The following is a 16,138-nucleotide window of genomic DNA, read 5'->3' as shown; positions in this document are numbered from 1 at the left end:
GGACAATGTGGAAAAATATTCCATTCTGCTCTTGAGCAAGGCCCACAAGAACTGCTCTGAGGACATGGATGTTGATTAAGGCAGCCCCCCGCACCTCTCTGATTCAGAGGGGTTGGGTTAAATGCAGAAGACGCATTTAAGTTGAATGCATTCAATTGTACAACTGACTAGGTATCCCCTTTTCTTTTTGATGCGTGCGTGCGTGAGAGACTCACTTGCAGACAAGGTACCGTTGTAGACTGTGGGGCCGAAGCCCACACTCTGTCTGTGGAAGCGGTTGGGGGAGGAGCGAAGCATCTCTCTGGGCTCTGGAGAGTGATCACCATTGGAGTAGCTCTTGTGATTGACAGATACAGAAATCAATTAGTTGATTTGATAAATGATAAACAGAAACAGCAGGTGAACAGCAGAAACAGCAGGTGAATAAGGAGAAGAACCCATTTCAGAGTGTTGGGATGACAATCACAGTTCAATAAACAGGAGCAGAAACAGGAAGAGGAGACTAAAGGAGCCTCTTGAGAGTGTTGGGACGGGACCACAGCCCCTGGCTCAGCACTGTGAGACATGGTCTGCTTATTGCCTGGAACTCTGAGCAGAAGTATCAAGCAGTTTCTCTTTGTGTTTTGAGACATAAGACGCATCTCTATAGTCTTAAGTGGCATCCTCTCCTCTACTCGATCACAGTTGATGTTAAACATAGTCTTGGAAGGTGCACGCAACTTAAGAGGGTGCCTTCACCTGTTCAGTTCTTTAACGTCACTGTAGATGGAGGAGAGGAAGCCTTTAGGGTAGACTATTGTGACCGGCCCTTGTGAAAAGCACTTTAGATAGCATCACATTAATAACAAACTGACCTGGAAGGAGGGCAGGGTGATGGACTGGGGGGTCATCCTACGTCTGAGCGCTGGGGCAGATTTAGGGCGGGGCCTCTTTACCTCAGGCTCCTCACCCCGGGTTCGACCAATGTCCTCGTCACATGACTTCCTCTGTGTCAGGACCTTCCCGTCCAGGAAGTAGTGGTTCCCGTTCCTGTCCCTCTCTCGTTCCCCACTGCTCTCCCCCATAACCATGGCAACAGCCTCCCCTTTGTCCCCGTCGGAGGTAAGCGTGCAGTCGGAAGCAGAGCTGCTCTGCTGTTTGTGTTTGAATTTGAACGAATCATTGCGGGTGGGTGGAGTCGGAGGTGTGGGTGTGGCCGTAGAGGAGGAGGAGAGAGACTCTATCTTGAAGGGCTGCGGGGAGAGGGCCACCAGCTGACTGGACGACAGGAACTCCATCTTGGAAGACTGGGGCGCCGTCTCAGGCCGTGGTTTGAAGGCATCCGGGTTGAAGATAGACTTCCTCTGTTTGGGCGACTTGAAGATGGACAGTTGGGTCGGAGTCATCGCTGTGGTCGTATCCACGGCGATGGACATCCCACCTACGATCACCTTGGGCCAGGTGCCACCACTTTGCTTCCTCTCCAGGGTGGTCTCCATGGTGATGCAGTCGGCAGGTTTAGAGGGGTCATAGGGGATGGGGGGTGGGGGTGCATTGGCATAGGGGGACCCAGAGCAGCACTCCTGGAAGGCGCTGGGGCCGTAGCGGCCCGGGGGACCCAGACCGAGGTCAGAGGACGGCCGAAGGCTGGTTGAGTGGAGAGACACCATGGAAAAGGGCTTCCTGATGTCCCCGTACACCCCCATCCCCTCCTCAGGTTCACCTGCCCCACCCTTCCTCCTCTCTCCAGGGATGTTGACGTTACTACCCCCCCCTCCTGTGTCAGGGCAGAAGATGTCTGTCTGCGTGGAGCTGTTGTGTTTGAGGCTGTTCCTGGAGAGTACCTCGGAGAGACGGCCGTTGGACGATGACTCCCGCAGGCTCTCGAAGATGCTCTGGCCCGACGAACTGTGAGGAAAGAACTGGGGACATAAGAGGACAGAGAAAGAGGTGTGTTAGGAATAGTGAACACATTTACTTCCCCCCCCCCCAAAAAAGTATTACACTATCCTGATATCTAGCCACTGCAGCGTAGCAGTGGAGGCTGCTGAGGGGCAGCTCATTACGGCTGGAACGGAGCAAATGGAATGACAATAAACAATGTGTTTGATACCATTCCAATGATTCCACTCCAGCCATTACCTGCCTGTCCTCCCCAATGAAGGTGCCACTATCCTCCTGTGCAGTGCATTAGTATCTAAAGTGTTTGTTATTGAGAAATTCAAATGAGTACTAAAATTAGTACCCTCTGTAGCATTTCTCTGCATATATCAATGATGTTGATCTTGCCGCGGGCGATTCCCTGAACCACCTCTACGCAGACAACACCATTCTGTATACTTCTGGCCCTTCCTTGGACACTGTGCTATCTAACCTCCAAACGAGCTTCCATGCCATACAACACTCCTTCCGTGGCCTCCAACTGCTCTTAAAACGCTAGTAAAACCAAATGCATCCTTTTCAACCGTTCGCTGCCTGCACCCGCACGCCCGACTAGCATCACCACCCTGGATGGTTCTGACCTAGAATATGTGGACATGTATAAGTACCTAGGTGTCTGGCTAGACTGTAAACTCTCCTTCCAGACTCATATCAAACATCTCCAATCCAAAATCGGCTTTCTATTCCGCAACAAAGCCTCCTTCACTCACGCCGCCAAACTTACCCTAGTAAAACTGACTATCCTACCGATCCTCGACTTCGGCGATGTCATCTACAAAATGGCTTCCAATACTCTACTCAGTAAACTGGATGCAGTTTATCACAATGCCATCCGCTTTGTTATTAAAGTACCTTATACCACCCACCACTGCGACCTGTATGCTCTAGTCGGCTGGCCCTCGTTACATTTTTGTCGCCAGACCCACTGGCTCCAGGTCATCTGGATAAAGCTTCGCCTTATCTCAGTTCACTGGTCACGATTGCAACACCCACCCGTAGCACTCGTAGCAAAAATCGTTGAAGTTGGAGACTTTTATCTCCCTCACCAACTTTAAACATCTGCTATCTGAGCAGCTAACCGATTGCTGCAGCTGTACATAGTCCATCGGTAAATAGCCCACCCAATTTACCTACCTCATCCCCATACTGTTTTTATTTATTTACTTTTCCGCTCTTTTGCACACCAGTATCTCTACCTGCACATGACCATCTGATCATTTATCACTCCAGTGTTAATCTGCTAAATTGTAATTATTCGCCTACCTCCTCATTTTGCACACAATGTATATAGACTCTTTTTTTTAAATGTTTTTTTAATTTATTCTGTGTTATTGACTTGTTTATTGTTTACTCCATGTGTAACTCTGTTGTCTGTTCACACGGCTATGCTTTATCTTGGCCAGGTCGCAGTTGTAAATGAGAACTTGTTCTCAACTAGCCTACCTGGTTAAATAAAGGTGAAATAAATAAAATAGGGTTGTTGCAGACTCAAGGATAACTAAAATGCAAGGCCATTTTGCGGTAAAGTTTAGATTAACCTTCAAGTCAAAGCCCTATCCTAAATGAGAACGTTAAGTGGCACCACACTGGCTGGAGGAGAACTTTAAGCCACTGCGTATTGAAGGAGCTTAGTACAAGGGGCTAGTTTAGATTCACCTTCATGAGAGAGAGGCTTAGAGAGTCCCTACAGTTCCTCAGCAGAGTCTCGCACTCCGTCACCGACTTGTTGTCCAGAGCGATGCCGTTGATCTGGGGAAAACAGAGGACACGCTCAGAAAAATACTACACCTTTCTCAAACACACGTTCTCCTAGGTTGAGAATGAACCTAACCCTAAGAGATTCTCTGCCCCCGAAGAACAGTGCTAGAGACTGCATTCTGCCTTCCTTCCTGCTGCAGCGGCTCTTCTATCAGAAACGCGGGCCAGCGGCTCTTCTATCAGAAACGCGGGCCAGCGGCTCTTCTATCAGAAATGCAATTCCCACATTTTAATGAGAATAGGACTGAGGCGAATTATAATAAAATACTGTGGAGGGGAGAGGGGCGCAGGGAGGGAAAAGAGGACATTTGGTAATAAATGCAAGCCTGAGTCTTTTCTAAAGAGGTCAGACTAGTGAATATTTAACACTACTGTTTGAAGCAGTTTATTCCATCTGTGGGACTGACAGCTTAGTCTGAGACATTGGAGTAATGAGCATTAGTATATGCAGATTGTGCACTGACTGCATGTCGCTCTAGGGTCAGCGCGTTCAAGTTCTTTCCCTACTAACATCATTAAACATCTACCGTATATGCGAAATATAACCTGCTACATTCATTAACAACTACAAGGACATCGTATAAGATGATACACAACCATGATTGACATCTGCAGGCATCTGATCCAATGGTCGCTAATCACTAACACTGAGCAGTCATCTCCCATATCAGCTAGCCTGACTTTACTATTTAAGGTGAGAGTATCAACTGGGTGTATCCCAAATGGCACCCTAAGCCTGATATAGTGCATTACTTTTGACCTTGGCCTAATGTGCTCTGGTTAAAAACAGTGCAGCATGTAGGGAGTAATAGGGTGCACTACTGTGACACAGCCCTGGTCTGCCATTAGAGGTGAGTGGGGAGACATTAAGCCCAGTAGCTTTATTAAGCAGTAGAGCTTCACCGTCAGGATCTGGAGGATTATGCTTTCTGCTGCAGTTGGTGGTTCATGATTAGAGAGCAGGTCATTCTGCTAGGTAGAGTGATGACTGGCTATGATTCTGTCTGCCACTAAGTCACTAGAGACATACATGGAACAGGGGTGAAATCAGGTGAAAGAAAAGGAGGGAGAGGTTGGAAGATAATGGATTAGAAGAGGAGTAGAACAGGAGAAGAAGAGGAGTAGAGCAGGAAAAGGAGTAGAACAGGAGAAGAAGAGGAGTAGAACAGGAGAAGAAGAGGAGGAGAAGAAGAGGAGTAGAACAGGAGTAGAACAGGAGGACTAGATGTAGACGTGGGAGGAGTAGACATGGGAGGATGAAAAGAGGTGTAGGAGAAGAAGAGGAGGAGTAGATGTGGGAGGAGGTGGAGGATGAAAAGAGGTGTAGGAGAAGAAGGACTCACAGCGATAAGTCTGTCTCCGACTGTCAGAGATCCCTCCCTGGCAGCAGGACTCCCCTGGACCAGGGCCGTCACAAACACGCCACTCTCCAGACCTATACCGCTGTCTGGATTAGAGAGAAGGATAGAGGACAAAGATATAAAAGCCATATCCACTAGATGGAATATTATTAAAAGGAATGCATCATAAGGCAGAGTTCAATATGGAAGGTGCCAGAACACTCATTACCAACGTTAACTCTAAATAGAGTTTGTCAAAAAAGCTGGTACCTTTGTGTCCGATTAGGTTGATGTGTATGGGGGTGACCAGCCTCCCTCCCAGAGACTTCCTCCTGCGCACCACCATGTTGATCAGTCCGCCTCCATTAAGCACCGCGTTCACCACCTGCTTCCTGTCCTTATTGGTCAAATTCACATCATTTAACTTCAGCAGCCAATCGTTCACTCTGAAAAGCAGGAAGTGAAAACGTGTTATTGGAGATGAGGAAAGAACAGGTTGTGTTGAGTGATGTTAAAAGTAACAGATGGAAAAGTTTTTAAAAAATCTGAGAATTACCTTAACCTTCCATCTGCAATACTTCCTCTGTCAACTCTTGTTACAAATATTCCACAATCTCCTGGTAAATACGGATCATTTACCCCTTCTGCTATGTCAAACCCAAGTGCCTTCAAATCCATGTCATCCTGCAGGAAAACATCTAAGTTTAATACACTGGTTTTCTATACATCGGTTCAGAGACAATGTATTTACCAGGATTTGGAAATCAATTTCTCAAATTATGAAATCAGTCAATCGAGCCATCAATACATCCACGCATGGGCAAATAATAATTCAATTAAATCGATAAGAGTAGTTGATGTCTTTAGACTGACCCTGTCCTTCTCAAACTCCACCACCTCAGTCTCCCACTCCAGAGAGTCTGTGTCGATAGCCGAGTCATGGGAGCTGTGTGCCATCAGCTGACAGAACCTTGCCTCCTTGTCCAGCTGGCTCTCCATCTTCTCTCTGAACACAGTGACAAGACACAGGTCAGGAAGTGATATCACCAAATATGTGAGGATGGTTGGGGGTTGTTTCGAAGCATCTGGAAGTTGGAGAATTTAACATTTTTCAAACACCTGAAAAAGCTTTTTCCTGCAATCTAGATCTATAATCATTATGCTACCGTCTATGTAAAAAATGTCACATTTTCCAAATATCTAAGCCTCTTGATCGGTCTGTGTCCTCCTGACTTGTGGTTCTTTATTAAACAAACTACATTTGCTTCTCTGGTAAAATCTAGGTAACACATTCAAAAGAAAGTGAGACTTACTCAGCAAATGTAGTTATTGCTCATTTTTCTACCAACCTTGCCAGCAGGCATGCCAGCTAAGATTGAGTAGCTATCTTGTCTAAACTAACTTGATTGATAGCCTGAAATTGGTTCTTGGTAGCTAGTTATGAAGTTGGGAAAATGTGGGCTAGCTAAAGCCAACTTTAGAAAATTGCTAGGTGGCTAGTAGCACTACAACAAAAAAAATCAGGACAAGTCTGAGGGGGCAAGTACCCCTGTGCCTCCTATGGGCATGACGCCTCTGCACACAAGTCATGAAGTGACATCCCAGAGCTGGCTAACATTAGCCACTAGCCATGCAAAATGAGTGTTGGCAGTGGTGAGCTACAATCCTGCAATCACAAGGAGGTGTGATGTAAACAACCAATCAGATTACCCACATGATCTCTGTGTAGTAGGCTACCAGAGTTTTTCAACCTTTGCTTAGTATTAGCACGCTAAAGTAGCTAGCTGACTGTGCTGTTGTGATAATTTCCATCTGCTTGGAGCCTTCCTCCCAATCCCTCTGAAGGGTATCGCTCCTTGGCCCTTCTTTGGTAGCCAACTCAGCCGTCAATCGGTAAGTCTCTGCTCTCTCTTTTTGTGTGTGTTCTGTAGGTTCCTGCCTGTGCTAGCTAGCTAGCTAGCGTCTGCAGGCCGACGGGGCTAGCGTCTGCAGGCTAACGGGGCTAGCGTCTGCAGGCTAACGGGGCTAGCGTCTGCAGGAATTCTGATAGGAAAATAGAAAAGTGAGGTGTAACTTTGCATTGGGGATTTTGATGCGTATAATAATGCAAATCCATACATTCATTGTAGTTGCGTTTATGCTACCTACCATTTAAAGATGCTGCAAGTCCAGCAAGTCAAAAAAGCGGTAGCAAGATCATATTCTGCAGTGTGTAAAAGAAAGTTTGAAGGAGAAACTGGCCTACGGTGGCTGACTGTCACTAAGATACATTATGTCCTTATGAGGCAGAGGGGGTCGTTGACTTGAAAGTCTAAATCTTACTATTTTCTTCTTCGTCACAAGGAAGGAGGTCGACCTCTCAAAGTCACAAGAAACAGAAAGAATTTAAAATGGCAGTCACACACTGACCAGTATTCACATCAATACAGAGGGGATGACAAAGTTGAAAGTGTGTGTGTGTGTGTGTGTGTGTGTGTTGTATAAAGACTCAGGGACTCACTTGAATTCTTTCAGTTCCCGTGACGAGTCGTTCTTCTGCTTCCTCATGTCGTCAAGGTTACGCAGGGCGTCGGCCAGATCGCTGACTGCCCGGTCCCTCTCCCTACGCAGGTTATCACACAGCGTCCTGGTGGGGCAGGATATGACATCGTCAAGCATCAGCACAGTTTAGTCTGTTAATATTCCTTGCATCCCCTCTCCTTGCTGCCTTCTCAAAACGCATTGGGGAAGATCCGAGGTTCCCCCTCTCTGACCATTTACTCCAATGCGGTTTCAGAAGGGGGCAAGAAGAGAAGATACAAGGAATCGAATAAAGACTAATTAAGAGTGAGTCTACCCCACCTTTTCTTTTCCCTCTCTCCATCCTCCCTTCTCTCTCCCCTGTACTCACCGTATGCTCTCTCTCTCTGCCACTATTTTGTCTCTCTCCTGGAAGGCCCAGTCACGTCGACACTTGGCCACCTCAGCCTCCTGCGTGGCCTCCTTCAGCTCCTGGGACATGGCTTCGTACTGCTTCCTCAACACCTCCATCTCCTTGTTGACACGCTCTATGTCCAGGGTGGCAGAATCTTGTTTCTGTCACACACGCACACATAGGAGACATGGACACACGCACACAGGAGACATGGACACACATGAGACGCGGACACAAGAGAAAAGCGGACACACAGGCGACGCGGACAGAAGAGAAAAGCGGACACACAGACGACGCGGACACAAGAGAAAAGCGGACACACAGACACAGGAGACGCGGACACGCACACACAGGAGACACAGACACGAGAAAAGCGGACACACAGACACAGGAGACACAGACACAAGAGAAAAGCGGACACACAGGAGACACAGACACAAGAGAAAAGCGGACACACAGGAGACAGTTAGTCAGTCACTTTCAGTACATGCAACTTCAACAGATCAAACCCAAATTTCCAGAAACTTTACAAAAGGTTCCCAGGTTTCTCAGTAATCCCAGTTGGAGAATTCCCACAATCAGAAGGAAATAACCAGAGAGGAAATCCTCCAACTGGTATTTCTAACACAATATTTTAAAGGTGAACTCAGCGATACGACGTAGATATAGAAAGTAAACAGCATAGTGGGTCAATTTAGAGGGTTGAAGCGAGGCTCAACTTCTCCGTCGTTTTGGTCTCCTGGCGTCCACGCTGTGACAGCGTGACGCGAACATGTGCACATGTAGTCTTGCAGCTCGCTCATCTCAATATCTCCAGGGCTGCTCGTGGCAATGTCATTTCGCTGAGTCGGCATCCTGACTTTTTAAAATGTATTTTACCTTTATTTAAGTCAGTTAAGAACAAATTCTTATTTTCAATGACGGCCTAGGAACAGTGGGTTGACTGCCTTGTTCAGGGGCATAACGACAGATTTGTGCCTTGCCAGCTCGGGGATTTGATCTTGCAACCTTTCGGTTACTAGTCCAACGCTCTAACCACTAGGCTACGCTGCCGCAGTGTAAACCGTAGTAGGAGGGCCATCTAGTGGTCTGAACAGGGAAGTTTCAGCAGCAGCATTAATCTAGGGGACTAAATCTGTTTTAGGGTCATTCCACTGACATAATCCAATGGTTGACAGTTTATGGGATACTCCAAGCTCCATCATGTGTCTGACCTGTGGATGGGAGCTGTCACTTCATCATGTGTCTGACCTGTGGATGGGAGCTGTCACTTCATCATGTGTCTGACCTGTGGATGGGAGCTGTCACTTCATCATGTGTCTGACCTGTGTGTGTGTGTTACCTGTCTAGCCTGGTAGTATTCTCTCAGTAGCTGTTCTTTCTGTATGATAGCCTCTGTCCTCTCCTTGCGGGCCACATCTCTCTCCTCCCGGACCGTCTCAATGTCTTTACAGGCCTGGCTCAACTCCTTCTGGGCCTCAGCCTTGTCCTTCACCTCGTGGCAGTACTTCTCCAACAGCTCGTTCCTCTCACAGATTGCTCTGTCCCGGTCCACCAACGATGAGTTCAGCTCCTAAAAACAAACATTTCAATCAGATTTAACGCCATAACTCAAACTCAAAATCTCTTGGTTGATCCGGCAGCGACAAATTAAGCTAATTGGCAGTGGTCTGAGAGCCTAGTAACCAACAAAGTGTTAAACAAATCAAAATCCTTAAAATAGCCACTGTAAAAATATGTTTAACGTAAATGCACAATGCAGAGGACTAGAATTAACGATCAATGGAAACAGCGGTTTTTGGTAATAGGGCATCAATGGAAATAGTTGGTTTTCAGTTCAACATCTGTTAGTAATGTCAGTCCTTAACTCATAGCTACGCGTGGCACGTTCTCATTGGTCCAACCTGAAATAAGATACTTGTTATTTGGCCATTGGTTTAGTTTTATTGTAAGGAATTCTAATTGGTCAACCACAGGCTAGGGCTGGGTTATAAACTACATCCTGTCCTTTTGTTCTGTGGAGAAACACTGAGGCCAGGTAAGCATATACACCCACCTCCCTGCATGATTTGTCCCACTTTGAATAAGAATAAACATATTTTCCTCCCCCTGATTTGTTTTGGGGTCTGTGTTATTGAAGAATAACATCAACTGCTAACATTTGGTGCCGTGACCTAAAATGAATTGGTCTAAACAACAAGAAAAACTCAACTGTGTTGATCCAGAAGAAAGGCTGAGCGCAACCCACTTTGGGGAGTCAACTCTTAATCTCCTGATTGATGGCATAAGTGCTGGGTAAGTCAAGATATTATATATATATATATATATATATATATAATTTTAAAAATATTTGCTTTAAATCTGGTTAAAATTAGTGCATACAATGAGTGATACGTATCTGTGATGTATAAGGTTCAAGTCCTTTGTTCTCTATTAAAAAAGTTAGTGTTGCATAGAAGTGAGCTGCTAGTTGAGTAGCAATTTTTACATGGGTGGTTAATGTAAGCCTTCAACAAGCTTTTTGAAGTGAGCATAAGTTATGGGTAGCCAGGCCCTACAGAAACGTGTTCCAGAAGAAGTTGTGTTCTAGAAGAGGTTTGAGTCCTTGAAAGGGGTTACACACACACTTTGGGGTTAAATAAATAATTTCATTTTTATTTCACCTTTATTTAACCAGGTAGGCCGGTTGAGAACAAGTTCTCATTTACAACTGCGACTTGGCCAATATAAAGCAAAGCGACACAAACAACAGAGTTACACATGGGATAAACAAACAGTCAATAACATAATAGAAGATCTGTATATGGTGTGTGTGCAGATGAAGTAAGGAGGTAAGGCAATAAATAGGCCATAGGGGCAAAGTAATTACAATTTAGCAATTAACACTGGGGTGATAGATGTGCAGATGAGGGTGTGCAAGTAGAAATACTGGTGTGCAAAAGAGCAGAAAAAAACAAACTTATCGGGATGAGGTAGGTAGTTGGATGAGCTATTTACAGATTGGTGGGCGGAGATGGGAGGGTAATCAGTGCTGATGGGGCACACCTGTGAAAGCTCAGCTGTGGCATAAAACCACTGGTTCCCCATTCAGCAAGAGATTCCTCTCCATGCATACCTTTGGTTGTGGCTTTGGCAGTTGACACCTAATTTACTGACCACCAGCCTGATTACTGTGTTTACTTTATTTATGGGATAAATTCCTTTTGTTATTCCTTTACTGTGTGTGGTTTCCCATTGCTTGTTACAATCTTGAGCCAGGTAACAGGTGGGGGCTCATCTGTGACCTCTGGAGTTACTCCCTGGAATTGCATTTGTTTAGTAGCATTTTTCTAACTGGTTAATGTGGTATTTCAAAGTAAAGTGCTTTGTGATTATTGTTTGGCTAACCCTTCTGTCTATGGGGTTGTGTTGTGGGCACTACTTTGATTGGAAGTTATATACTAAGGTACAAAGTATGTGACAATTGGATACTGCCAGTTGCTACTTTCTTTGGTTACACACCTGTGGTTGGTGTGGAAGTAGTGTTGGTTTCTGCTGCAGTTGAGAGGATCACAGTTTATCTCCATCCCCTGTTCCGGTTGGAGATCCTGCTTTGCTCATCGTTGTGACATCAGGTTAGTGTTTGTGCTGTGTTAGCAGTGGACGGACCACCTGGGCTGGTCTTCTCCCCTGGTAGGTTTAGTGACATTATGATATGTTGGACAGTGTTAGCTCTTTGTTACTTTTGTCTGGCGACCGTGGCTGGAGTAGTTGTCTCGGGAGCACATCCGTGGCTCAGAGGGGTAACCAGCTTGCTGGGAGCTTTTTCTGTGACAGCGGGCTAAAGTACATAAATACCCACCGCCAGTAACTGCATGAAGACTAGGGTTAAGATAGTAATAGGTCTTGAGGAAGCTCCATTTGTTTTTGTTTTTCTCTTGTGTGGTTGACACCGGTGCTTCTATTTTCGTGTACCCAATTGGGCGAGAGCAGGTTGTTTGTCCATAGTTTGACTGTTAGACTAACATTGACGAATTCTTCAAGTCCCGAGGGAGGAGCTTCTGGATTGCTATACTAAAAACCAATTGTTATGAATTGAGATTGACGATGAATGTCTGAAAGAGATGTTCAAGTCCATTCCCCTAATCCGGTCTTATCTTCTGAAAAGCAAAAGGAACGGTTGTTGCTACAACTAGATCATGATAGGGCTGAAACAGCAACAAGCCTTGGAAAAGGTGTTGGAGGTAGAAAGGCTTAAACAAGAACCTGTGTGCGAAACTGACATTGCAACAAGTCTGTTTTGATTTGGTCAGAGATGGTAAGTTCTCTGGCATGTCTCGTAATGACAGTTACGGCGATATCTCCGGAGGTCGTGCTCAACTTGGCTGGAAACTTGAGGTTCCTGCCGAAATTCAGTGAAAAGGAACCCAATTTTTTTTTTTCACTGTTTGAAAGGGTAGCAGATTTTAGGAATTGGCCTCCAACCGTACGTTGATGTTGCAATGTGTGCTAACTGGGGAAGCACAAGAGGCCTACTCGGCTCTTTACTTTGCTGACAGCCAAAACTATGGCAAAGTTAAAGATGCTGTGTTGCACACCTATGAGTTAGTTCCTGAAGCGTATCACCAGCGGTTTAGAACCTGGAAAAAAGGTGACAGACCTATGTTGAGTTCGCAATGGTGCACTTCATTGGATGTTACAACCTACGAGCAGTTGTGCTGGAGCAGTTAAAAGATTCTGACTGCCTTGCCACACACATAAATGAGCATACGGTGCAGACCACCACGGAGGCTGCCGTTTTGGCTGATGAATATGTGCTGACGCATAAAGGTCACTTCGGGGAACCCCTTCTTTGCAGTGATGGTCCCAGGGAGAGTTTTGGGACAATTCTTTAGTAGCATTTTAATAATCTTGTCTTAAGGGTTGAATGTGGTTCCCATGTGAAATCCGACCATGGCAAAATCTGCAATTTCTGCCGTGGTAAAGGTCATTGAAAAAATGAATGCCCTGTCCTTAGTTAAAGCTAGGCCTTCTGGGGTTAATGCGCCGTTCGGCCTACATTGCGGCACCTGCTTTTAAGTTAAGGGATTCAATTGTTTCACCTCAAGACCAGTTAAAAAAACCATTGGGTATGGTTGACAGTGCATCCATCTATTCACTCTTCATTACGGAGGGTTACGTATCCTTGATGGGTAACCAAGGATGGTCCCAGTTAACGTCCTGCAAGACACTGGTGCTTCAGAGTCTAATTCTTCAGTCAGTGCTCCCTTTCTCTCCAGAGACAGATACAGGGCAGTGTCTTGATCCGAGGGATAGGTTTGCATATCGTCTGTCCCTTTACACAAACCTGTGTGTCCCTCATTGCCTGTCGAAGGAGTGGCAGTGATTCTAGGAAATTACCTTTCAGGTGGGCGGGTCTGGTGAGAAAAATAACCACCTCCTGTGGTTTTCATGCCTTCTGGCCATCTCAGTGAGGTGCTGGATGAAAGTGCTGAGTTTCCCCAAAGTGTTTACTGCTTGTGCCATGACTCGTGCAATGAACCACGCTGATTCCGTGTCGGAGTCTGGTGTAGGGACCAGCGAGGTGGCGGACTATTCTGTAACTTGTGGACCAGACCTTCCTTTCTGTTTCCCGTAGTGACCTGGTAGCAGAACAGCGGGCTGACCCTACTCTGAAATTATTGTTTGAGCAGGTCCTCCCGGCTGATTATGTTCCAAGTGTAAGCCAACCCTTTAACTATTGATTGTGTTGGCCCATTGCCTTGTTCCAAAGCCGGTTATATTTACCTGCTTACGGTGATGTGACCCGTTATCCCGCTGCTTATCCTCTCCATACCATAACAACCAAGTCTATTGTTAAGGCATTGACTCGGTTTACTTCTGTTTTCAGAATATCCCAAATTATTAAAAGTGATCAAAGTTCCAATTTCACGTTTGCACAGGTGTTAAGCCAACTTCGCATCAGACAATCTTGCGACCGCATATCATGCACAGAGTCAGGGAGCCCTGGAACGGTTCCATCAGACCTTGAAGTTGTTGCGTGCTTACTACACTGAGTTGTACCGAGACTGGGAGGAGGGGTTGCCTTGGTTGATGCTTGCAGCTAGAAGTTTTACAGGAAAGCACAAGGTTTAGCCTTGACGACCTAGTCGCTTAGCCCAGATGGTGTCCTAGAAGGATGGTTAACTTATCTTGGGTAGGAGCAGCATTTGGAATTTTGGATGAAAAGCATGCCCAAATTAAACGGCCTGCTACTCGGGTCCAGAAAATATGATAGGCATATGACTGGTAGATTTGGATAGAAAACACTTGCAAGTTTCCAAAACTGTTAAAATAGTGTCTGAGTCTAACAGAACTGGCAAGCAACCTGAGAAAATTCAGGAAGTCATTTTTTTTTTGTGTTGGTTCCTATGCCTTCCACTAGATGACAACAGTCTTCAGAAATTGTTTCAGGCTTGTATTCTGATAAATGAGGGAGTAAGACCAGTCTGAATGAGTGGACCCTGACGTGTCAGAGCTTTTTCATGCGCAATCCCGAGAGTGCCTTTGTTTACCTTTTTATATTGACGTTATTGTCCGGTTGAAATATTATAGATTTAGGCTAAAAACAACCTGAGGATTTAAATATAAACAACCTGAGGATTGAATATAAACATCGTTTGACATGTTTCCATGTACTTCACGGATACAATTTGGATTTTTCGTCTGCCTGTTTTGACTGCGTTTGAGCCTGTGGATTACTGAAGAAAACGCGCAAACAAAATGGAGGTTTTTGGATATAAAGAGACTATCGAACTAAACATTTATTGAGTAAATTAATGTCTGAGTACCACCATATGAAGATCATCAAAGTTAAGGGACTCATTTTTATCTCTTTCTGACTTGTGTAACTTCTACTTGGCTGGTTACTGTTTGTAATGGTTTGTCTGCTGGGCTACTCAAATAATTGTAAGGTTTGCCTTCGCCGTAAGGCATTTTTAAAAATCTGACACAGTGGTTGGATTCACAAGAAGTTCATCTTTAAACCTGTGTAAAATATGTTTTGTTTTCTGAATTTTTATAATGACTTTCTGTATTTGAATTTGGCGCTCTGCAATCTCACTGGATGTTGGCCAGGTGGGACGCTAGCGTCCCACATACCCGAGAGAGGTTAAAGAATTCAGTCTCTGAGTAGATTGGATACTCTGCTGGGACACTTGCCTGTTCCTTGTTGTGCCGAGCTCTGAATTTGGTCATGAGTTTCACTACGTTAATTACAGATATGCCTTCTCGTAGCCATTTGGTAAATCATGATATTGACTTTGATGCCACACTTATCCGGCAATGGTTTTACCGTGTGTCGTTAAACAAACATTTGAACTCAGATTCAGTATATGCTTAATGAAATATTAAGGGGTGGACATATGTTTTTGGCTGATGCGTTGTCCCGTGTGCCTTCTCCTTAGCCGTCCTGTTTAATACGGTGTTGTCTGTTCTCCGACAATTTGGTCTCTCTCGGTCTCCCTCCTTTTCTTAATTTGCATCCAGGCGCCATGGTTGCTGAAGCTGGAGGTGTGAGTTGAGTTAAGTGGTGGACCTAGGTGGTTGGCTGTCCAGGGAGTATAGTATATTTGTGTTTATTAAAACATTTTTGTATTTGTTTCAGGGACCTAGGAGGTGCCCGTTTTTATGGGTGGGGTGTGATCGCCCCTCTCTGCTCCGTCCAATGGGTTTTGCTACGCTTACTTCCTGCAGAAGATTGGTGGGCAGAGCTGGGAGCATACCTTTGTAGTTGACACCTAATTTACTGACCGTCATGTATCATTGTTGCGAGTGTTTTACCTTATTTATGGAATAAATTCATTTTGTTAGTCCTTTACTCAGTGTGTGGTTTCTTATAATCTTGAGCCAGGTTTTAACAAGTCAAATGAAGAACCATTTCAAAGTAGAAGTGTAGGTGAGAGAAATATTCTGTCATTGTTGACAAAGATGGAATCTGATATACAAAAAGCTTAGGGAAAAATAATGTCTCATTCATTGACAGACTATGGTCTAACTGTTTTGGCAGAAGAAAGAAAACGGGTTGAGAAATAGAGACATATTGTAACGTTCTTTGTTTCACGGAAACATGGCTCACTCGTGACAGCCACCTGGCTTCATCACGCCGACAGAAACAAACATCTCTCTGGTAAGAAGAAGGCCGGGGGTGTATGCCTTATGATTAACGAGACGTGGTGTGATCATAACA

The 16,138-nt window shown here is 45.2% G+C and overlaps 1 protein-coding gene and 1 long non-coding RNA gene across 5 annotated transcripts in view; one reads left to right on the top strand and one right to left on the bottom strand.

Moving 5' to 3' along the window:
• The window catches only part of LOC112253181 (disks large homolog 5), a 102,690-nt gene that overhangs the window by 34,854 nt on the left and 51,698 nt on the right, over positions 1 to 16,138 (bottom strand). For all 4 annotated transcript variants that reach the window (XM_024425178.2, XM_024425174.2, XM_024425175.2 and 1 more), the window contains exons 9-18: positions 9,275 to 9,505; positions 7,909 to 8,093; positions 7,519 to 7,644; positions 5,892 to 6,024; positions 5,575 to 5,702; positions 5,289 to 5,464; positions 5,022 to 5,125; positions 3,577 to 3,669; positions 855 to 1,901; positions 216 to 336 (exon numbers count right to left, since the gene is read on the bottom strand). In XM_024425178.2, coding sequence (XP_024280946.1) covers positions 216 to 336; positions 855 to 1,901; positions 3,577 to 3,669; positions 5,022 to 5,125; positions 5,289 to 5,464; positions 5,575 to 5,702; positions 5,892 to 6,024; positions 7,519 to 7,644; positions 7,909 to 8,093; positions 9,275 to 9,505 — 2,344 coding nt within the window. The remainder of the gene's footprint in view (positions 1 to 215; positions 337 to 854; positions 1,902 to 3,576; positions 3,670 to 5,021; positions 5,126 to 5,288; positions 5,465 to 5,574; positions 5,703 to 5,891; positions 6,025 to 7,518; positions 7,645 to 7,908; positions 8,094 to 9,274; positions 9,506 to 16,138) is intronic.
• On the top strand, positions 9,826 to 15,769 carry LOC112253182. Its single transcript, XR_002953951.2, has 2 exons — positions 9,826 to 10,227; positions 15,557 to 15,769. It is a non-coding gene; the product is annotated as an uncharacterized LOC112253182 (long non-coding RNA).

The sequence above is a fragment of the Oncorhynchus tshawytscha genome, linkage group LG16 (assembly GCF_018296145.1).
Source record: "Oncorhynchus tshawytscha isolate Ot180627B linkage group LG16, Otsh_v2.0, whole genome shotgun sequence".
In the NCBI taxonomy this organism is placed as follows: domain Eukaryota; kingdom Metazoa; phylum Chordata; class Actinopteri; order Salmoniformes; family Salmonidae; genus Oncorhynchus; species Oncorhynchus tshawytscha.
Note: the sequence above shows the minus strand (reverse complement) of the source record. Positions and strands in the feature narration are given on the sequence as shown.